Source organism: Lates calcarifer, linkage group LG8, assembly GCF_001640805.2.
Source record: "Lates calcarifer isolate ASB-BC8 linkage group LG8, TLL_Latcal_v3, whole genome shotgun sequence".
Taxonomy (NCBI): Eukaryota; Metazoa; Chordata; class Actinopteri; family Centropomidae; genus Lates; species Lates calcarifer.
In genome coordinates, this window is record NC_066840.1 from 6,984,384 (window position 1) to 7,000,459 (window position 16,076).

At 46.8% G+C, this 16,076-nt stretch overlaps 1 protein-coding gene across 6 annotated transcripts in view; it reads left to right on the forward strand.

Annotated features, from left to right (window-relative positions):
* ebf1a (EBF transcription factor 1a) overlaps positions 1-16,076 on the forward strand; it is a 55,989-nt gene that overhangs the window by 33,082 nt on the left and 6,831 nt on the right. For 5 of the 6 annotated variants that reach the window (XM_018675517.2, XM_018675513.2, XM_018675512.2 and 2 more), the window contains exons 9-14: positions 816-946; positions 2,618-2,744; positions 10,167-10,255; positions 13,740-13,805; positions 14,433-14,595; positions 15,812-15,991. In XM_018675517.2, coding sequence (XP_018531033.1) covers positions 816-946; positions 2,618-2,744; positions 10,167-10,255; positions 13,740-13,805; positions 14,433-14,595; positions 15,812-15,991 — 756 coding nt within the window. Of the gene's footprint in view, positions 1-815; positions 947-2,617; positions 2,745-10,166; positions 10,256-13,739; positions 13,806-14,432; positions 14,596-14,675; positions 14,882-15,811; positions 15,992-16,076 lie in introns of those variants that run through there. The other variant, XM_018675518.2, reaches the window with a different exon arrangement.

Consider the following 16,076-nt stretch of genomic DNA (forward strand, 5'->3'; position numbering starts at 1 on the left):
CGCTTTACAGAATTACAGCATGTCTGACAAGCTGCATATCTGTTAAGGAGAGGAGATCTAGCTTGTATAAACATGTATTTTCCCAATGCTGCTCTTTTCTTCAATCACATCCAGTAATCTCCAAGTCCATAATACCAACAGATAAGGTCAAAAAGCACATTGAATACCAGTTATTGAAAACGTGGTTTATTGTTGTTATTCCATGTACTTTGTCCGATAAGATTTAAAGAATATGCTTTAAGAGAAAACACTGAAAGCTTACAAAACGCATTACAAATATACCAAGCGGGAGCTGAAGCGAGCCTGTGTGGTCATGTGCTCCATGACCAGGCGCTGATAGCCACGCAGATATATGAAACAGACAGCTGAGCAGGAGCTAAGTGTTTGCTTAATGAAGGCGGCGTATTCAGGGGGCAGAGCTACTGTTGGCTCTGCTCTGCTCCCCGGTCGCGTGGCCTTTGATCAGACACTCAGCACACCTGACATTTACACGCCCGCACGCTTTGCCACGTGTCATAAAACAAGCGCACCGCCGCTGCCCTCACACACAGGGCAGGGGTGATGTTTAATAACGGGGGTGCGTATAATCACTCTGATTAGTATTCCTCGCTCGGCCCCGACCCCTGGGAGAGAGGAGAGAGGTGATGTGTGTGTGTGTGTGTGTGTGTGTGTGTGTGTGTGTGTGTGTGGAAGACAGAGGGAGAGGTGGAAAGAAGACAAGGTGGGGACCGTACATGGTTCCAATAGGGAAGACCTTTACGGGGCTGTCATTGGGTTAGTTAACATCTAATCTACTTTGTCTGTGAATCTTGCAGCAACCCCAAGCATCAAAGCCATCAGCCCCAGTGAAGGCTGGACCACAGGGGGCGCTACAGTCATCATCATCGGGGACAACTTCTTTGACGGCCTGCAGGTCATCTTTGGAACCATGTTGGTCTGGAGTGAGGTTAGTCACCATCTGGTCACCTGTGCATGTGTGTGTATCTTGATCGCACTTTGAATTATTAAAGAGAGGTCTCTCTACTGTACTGTACTGTAAAGCAATGGTTCCCAAACTTTTTTTTTTTTTTTTTTTTTTGGCTTTGGGCCAAAATTATAACTAAGAAATGTCCCCTTTGACACAGCCTTGGTGTGGGCCTGAGCTGAGAGAAGACCAAGGAGTGTTTTTTTCTTTCTGCATATTGCTATTTTAAATAACTAAAGGGGTGACACTGTGCAATAGTTCACAAGAAAAGACGAAAAATGAAAGAAACCCCTCTGGTTGCAAACTAATGCTGTGAACAAGTGCGGAAATGATTAGTCCAACAGATACTTTAGCAAGTGAAGTCAAGTAAAAATGCCAAACATTAGCTGGTTATGGCTGCTCAGCTGTAACAAATTGCCAAGTTTATTATGTTTTAAATCATTGGAAATTCAATCCATCTGAGGTTTTTTACTTGTTCAGACAAGACAAGCAAGGATGCCACCATAGCCTCTGGAAACTTGCAATAGGCATATTTTTTTTTAAATTTTATAAACAAAAATTATAATGAGGTAATTGAAAAAATAATCAATAGATTAATTGATAATGTAAGCAATAATTAATTCCGTCCCTGAAAGCCCATATGAGAAATATTTTACAGTCTGAGCAGCAGCCTGCTTTCTCATTTCTCTCTGTGGCAGCTCTTATTTCTGTCATATCTCTGCTCAGCTCTCTTCCTGCCTTTTATTATGTTAGTATCTGCTTCCTTGGAATATGTGCACACCGTACTGTATGAATCCCTTTGTAAGGAGCATCTGCCACATGACTAAAATGTAAATGCAGTGTATGTGTGAAATTGAAGGTCAGTGAGCGGCGCAGCTAAACAGCTTTCTCTTTAGTAAAGAAGTAATTCTATAAAAAGCTCCTATATTATCTCGCTGAGAGGTGAGTGGGGCCAGACAATGGTAGAATGAAAGCCTAGCTAAGTGAGCAATGAAAGGGACAGTTAGGACAACACACACACACACACATGCACATACACATTGTACTGGCAGCAGCATTGATAGCTTTTGAGCGCTGCTAGCTTTGAGTGCTAGTTCACTATAGCGTGCGGAAAACGAGCACTCACTGAGGTCTCATCTGTGTTTTGTCTTGTTACCGTTTTCCTTCAAAGACCCTTCAGCATGCACACACACATACGTGGCGAGTGGGCTCATCAACCACACTAAGTGAGCCTGTTTAAGACACAGTGGTGCTTTAATGTGGCTAACGGCAGCTAGACAGCCTCAGCTGACAGACACAGAGGCAGGGGCAACAGCAGACGAGCAAATTATACGTTTACTTATACTGTGTAATGGACGTATGCAGAGGAAGGTGTGTTTTATTCATAAACAGATAACTGCTTTTGAACCCCTCTTACAGAGCCCATGTCAGCACTGATAACCATCCTAAGCCTCACAGTGACATTGCCTTGGGCTACGAGGCCACCTGAGGGCTTTAGCGCTAACACATCATTTTCAGGCTGATTATACAAAGAAAGAAAGTCAAAAGCTGCAAAGGAAAGGTCTGAGGCGAGCCGGGAACAGTCCCCCGAGCGCATGTTTGGATGTGAAGTTTCATTGCATTAATCTCTCTGCCCTCTCTGCCTCTCCGTAGCTGATCACCCCCCATGCCATTCGTGTGCAGACTCCACCCAGACACATCCCCGGGGTGGTGGAGGTCACGCTGTCCTACAAATCCAAACAGTTCTGCAAAGGCACACCTGGACGCTTCATCTACACAGGTATGCTCCAACACTTACTAATGACACTAATTTGCAGTGTAATCGAAAGGGATAATGCAGCATGAATCTACCAATCTGCCAGCTGATAATAATCCAGCGTTTGCTTTTCTCATGCAAATTTCAACAACAACATATACCTTTATTGGCCATAATCGCATAAAAATTCTTCACCTAGTGGCTTTAAGTTTTTATTTGGTCTGTATATTTGCAATATCTGCTAAAACCCTGGTACACTTTATAAGATGTCATTTTCTCTGCACTGTTTCTGGAGAAAAAATGTGCATGCTAAACAATTTAAAATCCAATAACATGACTCAATAATTCAGCGAAAAAAAAAACCCACTGATCAGAGGATGAAAAGTGTTTGCTCTCTTTTATGAAGCAGGTGAAGGTCAGAGGGAGGTTTAACCTTTTGATTAGTGGGATTATTGAGATTTAACCCTGTCAAAGACGTGATTCAGAAAGGAAGAGGTCCATGCGAAGAGTACAGAGGCATGAATAGCTCGAGTGTTACATCGGACCGTATTGGTGCAGAGTTATAGCCAATGCGGTGAAAAGAGCGGCAGAGAGAGTGAACGCGAAGTGGTGATTAACCAATGCGAGGCCACAGGTCCCCAGGGAGATTGTGAATCACATAAATCTGTCTGTAATCTCAACCACTGATAGACTTAGGCTGTAAGCCCTGGCTGGAATTGCCAACATTTGACAAAATCACAATTGAGAGAGAGAGAGAGAGCGCGTGCCTTATATCGCCGGCATGCATTTTCTGCATCTTGTGTGTGTCCTAATTACTGTGCATGGAAAAAATCCATGTCAATGCGTCATAATTATGACTCTGTGTTTGCGCATGTATGGGGAAGGCTGCGATAGGCTTCCTGTGTTTGTTTGGATGTATGTGTAAATTTACGGAAAGCACACGCATGCACGCTGACAAGTAACTGCATTAGCAAGACAGAGGGCAGATGGGTGGGCAGCCTTTGCCATGCCAGAGCTGTCCAACAGCCAGCACTCTGCCAAACTCATAGAGCTGTGTGTATAGAAGTGTGTATAGGTGTGTGCGCAGCCTTTTAATGTGCCAGACATGTGGGAACCGTATGCATAATCGCCCTATCTCTTCCCAGCCCTCCACTCTTTCACCTTGTCACATTCACTTATTCAAAACTTGCTTCTTTGAATGAATTCATCCGCTCCTCTCTCCTCTCTCTGTCTGCCTCTTGGCTTCTGTGGAGGCACATAGAAGAATCTCAACAGGTGAGGGGTAGCAAGAGGTCATCCACTGGGAGCTGAACACTCTGTGATGCCGCTTGCCAAGCGCTGGCACCTTCACAGTGACACAGTCAACCGTGTCGAGGCGTAGATCCCAGTTTTACTCTTCACACACTTCACTTCAGCCACTGCTCTGTACCCTCTGTGGGTATTTGTACCTCTCCCACAGCTCCTTTATCAGCTCCTTTTTTTCCCCATCATTTTTACCTTTCCCCAGCGAGGACGAACCCGCTCACATTTGGTATCTCGAAACGCAGAGGCAGAAAGCGACGGGAGGATGAGCAGAGCATTTGGATAGAAAAAAGCAATCGATGAGAGTGGAGAGACAGAGAGGTGAACGAGCAAGAGGAGAGAGGAGAGGGATGGAGGGATGGAGGATTACCATGGGCCATGTTGCCCTCCTGGGTCTGTTTGGCACCAGTTTGAGCCCAGTTGCCAGTGGGTACTAATCATGGAGGATTGGCAGCACCGCGTGGCAGCTGGCAACTAGCGCATACACACACATCAACACAGCCCCACACACACATGCATATACTCATATATTACATGTGCACGCAGGATCTCTCTCACACACACACACATGCGCACACTGAATTACATTGGGGACAGCTGGCATTGCTAATCAACTTCTGCTGAGGAGAGGAAAGCGAGCAGCTCACAGACCTAATTAAGTCAACACATACCCAATACTGCTGCTACTGCTACTTTGCAAACATACCCAACACATACACACGAGCACATAACCCATCTATAGGTTTACTCGCCCCACTCCCTCCCTCATGTGCGTGATCATTGATACTCCACAACCAGCCGTTGTTGAATGGAGAAAATTTTCAGCTGTAGCTCAGGACAGAGGAGACATACAGGGGACTTTTGGTGCAGAGGAGATTCAGAGAGGAGCTATTACAGTAATGTGTCCTCTGCCGTCTCTGAGGACTCCTCTGCTATTAGACTTCAGAAAGCTCCAATTAGACTCATCAAAGGCAATTAAGCTCTCCACTGATAAGAATAAAAGAATGTTTTTTTTTCATTCTCTGCTCTTCCTCTGTCTTTTTATCCCCTTATCCCCCTTCTGTTCCTCTCTCTGCCCTCTGCCTTACCCACCTCTGGGGCCCGAGAGCTCTCCCTAATCTCTCTCTCTCTCTCCCCCTCACTTTCTCTCTCTCTCTCTCTCTCTCTCTCTCATTATCAGGTCATTGCCCCCCCCCCTTCCTCTCCGCTGTACAAATGCATCTCCATGTTTGGTTGTGTATCACCTTTTACTGGATTGCTGTCTTTGTAACATTCATCAGAGAAGCTCTCCCTTTTCTTTTCTCCATGCAATATAGAGTGATAATACTCTCTGCCACTAGGGCCTGTGTGTGTGTGTGTGTCTAGTGTGTGTGTGTTTGTGTGTGTGACACAGGGATACTGGCCATAGATTGGAGGAGTTGATGAATCACCCGTGTCGTTCAAAAGGCAATCCCTCCCTCCTCAGTATGCAGCCTTGTCTGCTTAGTGCTTCCACTACAGCCTCTGCTGATATTAAAAGGCTCTGCTGGCTCACATTAAGGCCGGCACCATGCGCACCGACACGCATCCGCGCACACGCACGCACAAACATTAGGGGTAGTTTTTCAGCGCTGAGTGCAGATTAGGTGTGTAGGAAACATCACTCAGTTGAGGCGAGGAGGAGCAGGAACAGCAAGGGGAAAAGACAAAAGTCAAGAACAGAATTTAAACCAGGCAGGATGCTGCTGACATCTCTCTCCGTCTCTCTGGCTCTCTCTCTTTGCCCGCCTCTGAGCGCCAAATTAGTTTCAGAAGTGGAGGAAGGACTGTCAGCTGTCATTTTATACACTACAGACACTGGAGTGAAACACAGATACTGTAATGCCACAGTAAGTGTTGTAAGCACGAACGTGCTCTGTAAAGTTTTGATTTATTTTAGCTCTAATTAAGCTCTTCCATATAGTGATGAAGTCAGCTTGTCACACATGCTGAGGAAGAATGTTTTGCTCAGATGGTGCCTGAACACTTTCAGATTTATAAATATATTGGATTTTGTTGATCTCATGATTTTAGTGCAATTTGTGCGATAATCAGTGAGGAAAATCCGTCGCCTGTTTTGCTACAGATACAAAGTTGCCATAGATTTACAGGCATATTGTACTATTCATGTGCACATGTGATGCACCTACACTCTTGCATGAGCACATTCACACATCTCAGACAACGCAAATGCAGCATGTAGTCATCTGGCAATAAAAGTGGGGTGCGACCGAGAGCTGGTCAATTACTTGTCTTGCTCCTATTTGTGAATGCTGCCTTTTATTGAGCTTGGGTGGAGGCCTGCTGTTGATTAAAACGGCCGGTCTCCAGCTGGAGACAGGGCCAGCTGAGATAGCTGTACACGCTCACATTTACTGCACACAGTCTTAACTGCGAGGAAATTCACACCTCTATTTGAGATTGAGATTAATTTTCTGCACCATGTGGCTTGTCTTCCCTCTTTAGCGAGCTCCCTTCTTATTACAGCAGCATCTGCTCCATGATGATGATGTAAATGGATTTCGAACGTAGATTATTTTATACCCTGCTGAAATGAGCGCCGTTCACCGGGGGGAATGATTTCTTACGTTTTCTTATATCTTAATTCAAGCGTGCACTTTTCATCCAGATTTTCTTTTAGAATTTGCATTCCTCCCAGTGAGGATCCACGCTGTCAGGTATTGTTAACTGTCGACATGCACTTTTTGCAACAGATAATTAGAGCTTAGATTGTAGTAGCATCCACACCTCCATTGATTTGTAGAATCTCTCCCCCCACCCCCCTTCCCCTCCATCCTCTTCTCCTTCTCCTCCTCCCTCAGCCTCAGCCTCTCCCTTCCTTTAGGAGCAAAAAGCTCTACTCATCTGTTTTCTGTGTATGAATTTCCAGCCATGCATTAGTCTCCCTGACATGTTCAAGCGGTGCTTTATTTAGCTTGTCGGATTCTGCAAATAAACGCAATCTCGGGGTTTATGGAAAAATGGATAAAAATTAGATTGTAAGGTATTGATCTGGATTGTGAGTAGTCGGTGGGGGTGTTGTATATATGTGTGTGTGTGAAGTGGTGGTGATGGGGGGTTGGGGGGTGGGTGGGGGGTGCAGCTCTCATCTGTGTGAAGGGATGGGGTGGGGGGGGATGAAGCCGTAATTCAGGGCTATTGAACCCCCTGCCACTGGCGGCATCGATCGCCAGGCAGCGCTTATGAGATCACACCTGAGCACTGGAGACTGCAGAGGGGAGGGAGATTGTGGGGGGGGTGGGGATGGGGGTGAGGGTATGCGGAGGGAGCTGGTGGGGGGGGCGAAAGAGCAGAGAGTGAGAGAGAGGGGAGAGAAACAGTAGGTTGTGATATGATCAGCTCCTTACCCACTGTCTGAGGGCCTGTTAAGGTGTTAACATCAAGCCTCAGAGCCAATTACCTAACCCTGCAAGTACACTACCCATTCACCCCCCCCACCCCCACCCCCCACCTCTCACACATACACAGTGTTGTGACAGAGGAAGGGGAAGGAGACAGGGTTACTGGACACTTGCTGTAGTTTCCCCTCCTACTCCATCTCCTCTCCTCCTCTCTCGCGTTTCCAGGATGACTCCAGCATTCTGACCTCTCAATTATCCTGTACCCCCCCACCACCCACCTCCCACTCTTTGCCCCCACTCCCCCAAACATCCACCCCTTTTTACTCCTCCCCTCTAGCTCATACCTCTAACACCATACCCCCCTCGACCCCAACCACCCACCCACCCCTAGCCTCCTCTCCTTCTTTTCCTAGCCCCCCACCCCCACCCCCCCTCACCCCTTCATACACACTCCCCCTGCGGCTCTGTGGGTTATTATAGTGAAATATGAAGCGGTGTGGATTCTAGGCTTCATGAAATTTCCATGAGCATTGATCTGATCTGATGTGGGTGATTGCTAGGTGAATCCCTCCAGTCCAGGGCTGTTGCTCATCTATTCATTTATTTATGGCAGTTATGTTTTACTGGCTTTGATTTGCTCTTCTGGAGAGCGACAGCTAAGGATTATAAATATACCTGTATAGGAGAAGTGTGCTTTGAATCCTGGAGTGTACCTGCACACCACTCCTCTTTCGAGGCAGGAGAGTTTCTGCTTGTCCTTCTTCTTCTTCTTTTTCTTCTTCTTCTTCCAGTACTAATTCCTGTTGTGAAATGTGTGATATTGAGCATAGATATAAGAGCATAAAACGCCAAGATAATCTCCGAAGAGACACAGCCAGGTAGTTAGTGGTGTGCGTTGTCCCCCACATACTCCTCCCCTGGTTTATGGTCCTTGAAAACGAGCAGAGACAATATCACTTCCTCTCTCAATTACCAAAATTGTCTCTTTATTTGTAATAGGGGGTATCTCTGTATGTCTCTGGGTTTTTATGCTATTGTTCACTCGAGGCTCATTTGGCACTTTGTGGAGAACTGATAAAAAATTCATCATAAAAACAAAAGCCTTTGAGACGAAAAGAGAGGATGTTGTCGGAACAATCCCCTCCTCAGACTGCAGGCCTAATCCAGGGCAAATCCTCCTTAAGGCTTTAGAGAGATCAGAGAATAGGGAAGTAATGTCAAATATTTGTCCTCAGAAATAATTCATACTTTATTTGTTGCATGTGATCATCTCATTGTTTTGGCTTATTTTATCAGTGGACCAGCTGGCCTGTAATGCGTGTCATTCTTCAGAAGTTGAGCCTGCCTCTGGCATCTCTACTTCTACTTTTTTCCTCTGTGTACCGTCTTTTCCTCTAGCTTTTCACCTTTCCTTTCTCTCAGTCTTATGGATTACTGGAACGGCCCACTGGGAGAGCTGTCCAAATACCTTTGTGTTGCCAAAACAGAGCATCACTGATTCCTGCTCTTTTGCTCCCCTTTTGGTTCATGCGTTTGAGCGAGTGGCTCAGGAGGCGCCATGGTGAAGTCACTAGAGGTCCAGCAGGACAGCTTGTACTCATTGCCTCTAGGGGCCTTTTTCTGAGGGCCGCCTAGTCAGCCTGGCTGCTCAGATGTGAGGCGAGCGGGGCATCAGCCCTCAGGAAACGTCCAAGCTGCGACCCACAGGGGAAACAGACGGACAGCACAGACACATACAGGCAATCCTCATGCATAATGGCTCCTTTTCTTTGGCTTTTTTTTTTACACACATACAAGTACAAATGCACACATGTCAAAGCCACATACACCACAAACCTCTTCACAGAAGCAGCATCTTCTAGGCTGCAGCCCAGAAAAGTAGTCAAGACTGCTATCCATGTATGTGCACTGACTCCCCAGGCAAGCCGCAAAAAGAGACAGCGGGGGGAGGAGGGTAAAAGACAGAGAGAGAGAGAGAGAGAGAGAGAGAGAGAGAGGGAGAGAGTACATTAGGAATGAATTATGTGGAGAGAGCACTTATCCAACAATCCTCCTCTGAAGTGTTTGTACTATAAGCCTCAGATCTTCATTGTATTTATTCTAATGTTTAAATATTCATGGTAAATCTTCTCATATTCAATTACCGTAGCACGACCACAGCATGCCGAGAGAGTGCTTTCTCCCTGCTGCCTGGATGATCTGACTCTGTGTGTGTGTGTGTGTGTGTGTGTGTGTGTGTGTGTGTGTGTGTTTGTCTGTGCGTGTGAGTGCATACAACTGTCTCTATGTGTGTGTGTGTGTGTGTTTAGCTTGTTCCCCGGAGCGATCAAGCCTTTGTTATATTGGAACCAGGCTCTGTAATTGCTTATATTAGTCGCTGATCAACGCAAGACCACAGGACACACACACACACACACACACACACACACACATTCAGACATACACATACACATACACGCCTGATTCCTGACAGTCTTTTTATTAACCACCAAAGCAGGCGACAGAGAGAGATTCATTACATCACAGGCAAACAAAGACACACACCAGACTTAATAGAGAACACCCACATTTTCAGCGTGTTCAGTTTAATGTTGAAATATTCATGTAAAACCGCGCTTAATTCAGTCATTTCTACCGTCACTCGACTCTCCTGCTTTATCTCCCAGTTGCTCTTGAACAGTAGGTGTTTTCATTATTAAGAATCAAGCATTAAACTTTTTTTTTTTTCTCTCCCTCTCCGTCTTCTCCTCCTGTTTGTGCTTAGCGCTGAACGAGCCAACTATAGACTACGGCTTCCAGAGGTTACAGAAGGTCATCCCCAGACACCCCGGAGACCAAGAGAGATTACCCAAGGTACAGTGCCTCCACTCCTCTCATGTGTCGGTGCTCATGCTGGTTGCCACATGCAATTATTTTACAGGAATTTGTCTTGGTAATACTGGTGTAGAGACATATTGACAACTTCTAGAGTTTCATAGCATATATGGATATACATGGCACAAGGTCAGCATGACCTCACATACAGAGGGATGATTGTGTGTTGCAGACAGTGGGCTATACATGACACTATGCAGTAACACACATAAACATTTTATCATATGTTCATGGTCATTTTCTGCTCAAACAAACACTTTATTTGCGCAGCGAGCACACAAACAACTCTATTCATCCTTCCACTGAGTATAAGGTCATTTAGACTGGCAAAGTGGGAGAGAGGAAAGGGAGAGATGGAGGGAGGAAAAGAGGGAGAGAGAGAGAGGAAAGGAGGTTGAGGGGAGAGAGGAAGAGAGAGGCAGAAGCAGGTTAGGTGATCCATCATAGCTGTCCAGTCTTACCTCCTGCTGGGTCAGTGGATCGAAGTCAACCCCGGGTGGACTTTATTACTTCCAGCACACACACACACACACACACACACACACACACACACACACATACACAAACCAGCGTACACACACACACACACACACAAATGCACACACACACACACACACACACACACACACACACACACACCTCTCTCTGTGCCTGTGTGCGCGCAAACATACACACATAGTGGAGGGAAGTCACCATGAGGCAGAGATGGAGAGCCCAGGTAGATGCAGAAGGAAGATAGAGAAATCACTTGTCCTCTCTGTGTGTCATGTCTGGTGGATACAAGACTTGTCCTGGTGAGTTCTGGTCTTTAGCCTATCAACCCCCTGTATCTCTCTAAATATCTTTGTATCCATCCATCTCTTCTCTTCTCCTCTTCCTCCTTTGCTCGGTGGTGTCTCTTTCTCTTCTAAATGAACAGTGGTAGCTGGCAGGCCCGGCTGTTCATTTCAGCTCTATTGATTTGTGCCTTTATTGAGGTAATAACAGTTTGTTGACCACACTTCTCTCAACTGTTGGCCTCAATCATTATGGAGAGGGGCAGGAGAGGGGCACACACTGGCAACTTTGTGAGCAACAAATGTCCATTCACGGTTTCCTTGGCAAAGCCTCTCTGTAGCTGTTCTTTAGTCGATTTTTAATCGAGACTAAATTGATCAGGAATATAATGTATTCTGTTCTGGTGGCACTTTTTGCAAGGGGATTCTTAATGAAACCACACATCCACACACACCGAGCAGGAAACAAGCAGGATATCTGCCAATGCCTGTTTTATCTCTGTATGTTGTGGTAATGATCCAGTGTCCAGCTGAAAACAGCCCCCATACTGTGCTGTAGCTAATAGTCAGGCAGTCAGAGTGAGGAGGGAGCGCCAGGCAGCTCAGGCGCAGCCAGACTGCAGGGGTGTTTAGCTAAGGCTGTGGTGTAGCTGGGGGTCTGGGTCCGGCTAATGAGTGACCGCCCTGCCAGACGAGGCCAGGCTCTGCTCTGGATCAGGTTCCCCTTCCTGTTGACGTCTCTGTGGGCCTGACTTTACGGGAAGAGACCCTGCGCCCAGGAAATGGTCTCCCCTTACAGCAACAGAGCTAGGGAGGCAGCACGGCGCTAACCACATTTATCTGTTTATCAGAACGACTCTGGAGCGCTGCCTAATCGTGTTTAGCTACTGGACAGATCCCTTTGCTAACGAGAGACTGATAGGTACAGACAGAGCGCAGGACCACGAGAGAGTGATTAATAAGGAGACAGAAAAAGGAGAAGAAGAAGAAGAGGGAGACAAGAGAAAGTAGTTTGGAGGCACAGGTGAGGGGGAGTGAGATTAGAAGACGAGATGCACAGACAGTAAGGAGTATAGGCCCTGGCGAGAATGAGCTGAATGGCTATGAGACTCATGGCTGTGCAGATGGAGGCAAGGGGGAAAAAAAAAACAAATTTTAGATGAAGTGACTGAGGTTTCTCGTGTCCTCCCTGAACACCGTTACACTCCAGCTGCGGATCTGTTTGTGTCCTAATGCCTCACACTTCCCTCATTTCCCCCCTCCTCCTCCTCTCTCTCCCTCCCTCCCTCCCTTCATTCATCCATCTATGTATCTAGCAATCCCTGGGAGGCACAGGGCGTCGAGGAAAAGCAGAGAGAAGGAAGCGAGGAGCGGTGCATACATACTAAAGAACCACTTACCTACCTAGGGCCTCTACATCTCTCAATCACCTCGAGCAGGCCTCCTCTCTGGTCTCCCCTCTTTCCGTCCCCCTCACACCCCATCCCCCCTGCCTCCCTCTCTGCCTCCCCCAGATAGTGCTAGTAATGGGAGGTTAACACAGAGGCAGCGCTCCCATTATTGAGTGAATTTAGCACCTCGGACAGCGCTCTACAATCTTTATTGCTTTGCTGACCCTCTCGTCATGTCCTGGGCGTGCTCGACAGCCTCCACATGTGCGTGGCAGCTTGTGTAGTTGCGCCTGTGTGTGTGTGTGTGTGCGCGCGCGTGTGTGCGTGATATGAGGTCTGATTGAAAGGCGGTGTGTCACGGAACAGAGAGCACACATGCTCCAGGGCTTGTTCACAGCGAGGGATACACTCAGGAGGGTATAGCGCACAGCGTGTGTGTGCGCGAGCGGAGGAGAGAAGGAGGGAGAGAAAGAAACGAGGGGAAGGTTGGAGGGGAGGGGGCTGCAATTTTCTGGTTGTCGCGCCTCCAGCATATATCCTGGCCCCGGCACATTAACTTTTAAAAAGGGTTTCGTAGGGCTGTAGGTGTCTACATCACACACGCACATATAACGACTGCCTGGAGTCACACACTCATACACTCAGGGAGGGGAAAAGAATAGAGACGGAGAGAGGAGAGAAAGGAGGGTAAGCGGTAGAAAATGAGCGCGGAGAAATGGCAACGCCACGTTAGGATAAATGTTTGATGTGGGAAATTCCACTTGGCGGTTTTCAGCCAAGCAATGATGTTCTACATTTATCACACAAAGTGGATGCAGGACTATTCACTTGGATCATTACCAGGGTTAATGCAGGGCAGGGGACGGGTGTGTCCCAGCTGACGAGGGGAGTTGTATAGCCGTCAACCTGATGATATGTTGTGTTAAATGAGATTGATGCGTGATCATGTGCGGTAAGATTCATGATCCGGCGATGACAGTAGGGAGGAGAGAATGTAGAAGATGGTTGACTGATAGAGAGATATAGGCTCATGTTTTATTCACCGATAACGGTATCTTCCCTCTGCTCTCCCAAACTGCCCAGCTAGTAACAAAGTGCCGGGACAGGCCCATTTCTCTTCCTCTCCCTTCCTCTGTCTGCCTCTTTCCTCCTTCTCTCTCTCTCCCTCTCTCTCATGCACTCTCTGTTCTGCATTCACAGCATAATGTAAGAAGTGAAATGCAATAAAAGTGACTGAACTCTTTGAGCCGTCACACTCGCGATCAATCCCCTTCGTCTTTCTGCTCTTGATTGTAGGAGGTGATCTTAAAGAGAGCAGCAGACCTGGTGGAGGCCTTGTACGGGATGCCCCACAATAACCAGGTAAACGCACAAACACACACACACACAAAACACAAGCACGTACACAAATATAAATATCCTTTCTTTGATAAAATTTGTGGTTTGGACCACTAGCAGCATCAAAGGCGGTGTCTCCGCTGGCCCCCACAGCACCCTGCTGCGTTCACGCAAAGATCTGGGACCCACAAACACACACATGGGAATATGTTAGCTCTTTTATCAGCTCATATGCTGAAGAGGAAGGGAGGAGAAGCAGAGTGAAAACTAAATGTAGAGGGAGGGGAGGAGAATGGGAAGAGGCAGATGAAGAGGAGAAGTGGGATTAACACTGGACTCTAGAGAAAGAGGAGGAGAGGAGAAGGGAAAGCAGCGAGGAAGAGAGGAAGAAGCAGGCTAAAGATTTGATGAGTCTGTTAATGAGCCTTTCCTCCACTTACTGGAACCAATCCCACCACTCCCTGTGACCGCTGATAAAAACCACTCAGCCTGCTAGGTTTACATGCGCAATATCTCAAGTGGAGATCTAGCATTCTTGTGAGAGCATGAAGCCTGAATCAAGAGCATATTTTTTCTTTCCCTTCTCTTCTCTTCTCTTCTTTCCTGCCTCTGTTGCTGACCACAGCTCTTTTTTTTATCCCTCATTGTCAGGAGATGATTCTGAAACGAGCAGCGGATATCGCAGAGGCCCTGTACACAACAGTGCCACGAGGGCACAACCAGCTAGCCAGCCTTGGCAGCGGCTCCGTCCATGCTGGCATGATGGCCGTAAACTCCTTCACTGGGTCAGAGGTGGCACAAACAGCCAATCAGGGTGAGCTGCCTCAACGGGAAACACTTAAAGTCTATTATCATGGGAAATGTGGTGGTGATTTATTTGTTTTTTCTTTTCAGGATGGATTGTAAAGATGAGTAGTGCGATAGGGAAATTTTATTTTTCATGTGGGAAATTCAGAGAGGGTGATTTAAGAGCATGGAGAAAATAAGGAAGATTCAAAAAAAAAAAGGAGGACAGGAGGAGGAGGAGGAGGAGGAGAGGTGGCAGCAAGAAACAGGGAAAACTTTAGAGGAGGAAAGAAAGAAGACGAGAGAGTGAAGAATGGATAAAAAGAGAGCCATGGATGGAGTACGATGGAGAAATATGAGTGGGTCCTAGGGGTGTGTATATTAGACTGGGGTCGGCCCCTGTCTGACAGAGAGAGATGTGGGTGCAGTCAGTGGTGATTCATCACATGTATCAGGGGAAGGAGAGGAGAGCGGATGGACTGGCCTCTGGATGTGTCTCAATACTTCCAATGAGCCTCCTCACCTCTTCCTCTGCCCTTCATCTTCATCTGGAAATATCCTCAGATATAAAGAAAACAGCAGATATCAGCTGCTTGACTTCCGGCCTTCTGTTCCTCAACTCATAGCAGATGAGGATAGGGAGTTGGTGGTACCTAATTATAGAAGAGGAGGCTACCACAGTTAGTGAAGTGCAGCCCTTGCTGCACTAGAGAGCAGAAATTCCTGATGTTCAATTCCAGCTGTTTTTTTTTTTTCCTCCAGTGTCAGCGTGTTGGACCTGAGATGTATATTTATAGTCTTCTTTCTATCGTGTCCTCCTTCTGTTCACTGCCCCTGTAAAGCATAAAGGAGAGAAAGGTCCTGTCAGAAATACTGGCTTCATTCTTTATAAATTACAAGAGAGCTGTAGAGGCCTTTTAGTGTTAATTGCCTTATCAATATATCTAATTTTGGAGAGGAGCCAGTAAGGTTAAAGGCCTCTTTTTTAAGGAGCTGGATTGCAGCTCGTTCCCTCTCATATCATTCTTCCTCCGCTCTGTTCATTGCTTTCTCGCTCTGCCATATGCTGTCTAAGATTTTTTGAAAATTTCTTTTGGCTTATATCGCTGTGTCCATTAGCCGTGTGAGGAAAAGAGTATTTGGCAGCGCTGCATGTAGGCTTTCTCGTTTTGTTTTGTCTGCCATCTGCTATACCCCTAACACCTATTCTCTCTCTCCGTCTCCCTCTCTTTCCCTGTCCATAGGTTTCAGTAGGAGTACAAGCAGTGTGTCCCCTCATGGTTATGTCCCCAGCTCCACTCCCCAGCAGGGTAGCTACAGCTCTGTCTCCACTAGCATGAATGGCTACGCTAACTCTGGCATGGCAACCCTGGGCACCTCGCCCAACTTCCTCAATGGATCCGCAGGCAACTCGCCCTATGCTAGTGAGTAAATACACCACATCCTAGATCCTAGAAACCGGGAGGGGATGACAAAATAAAGGCACGGAAGGCAGAAAAGATTGAATGG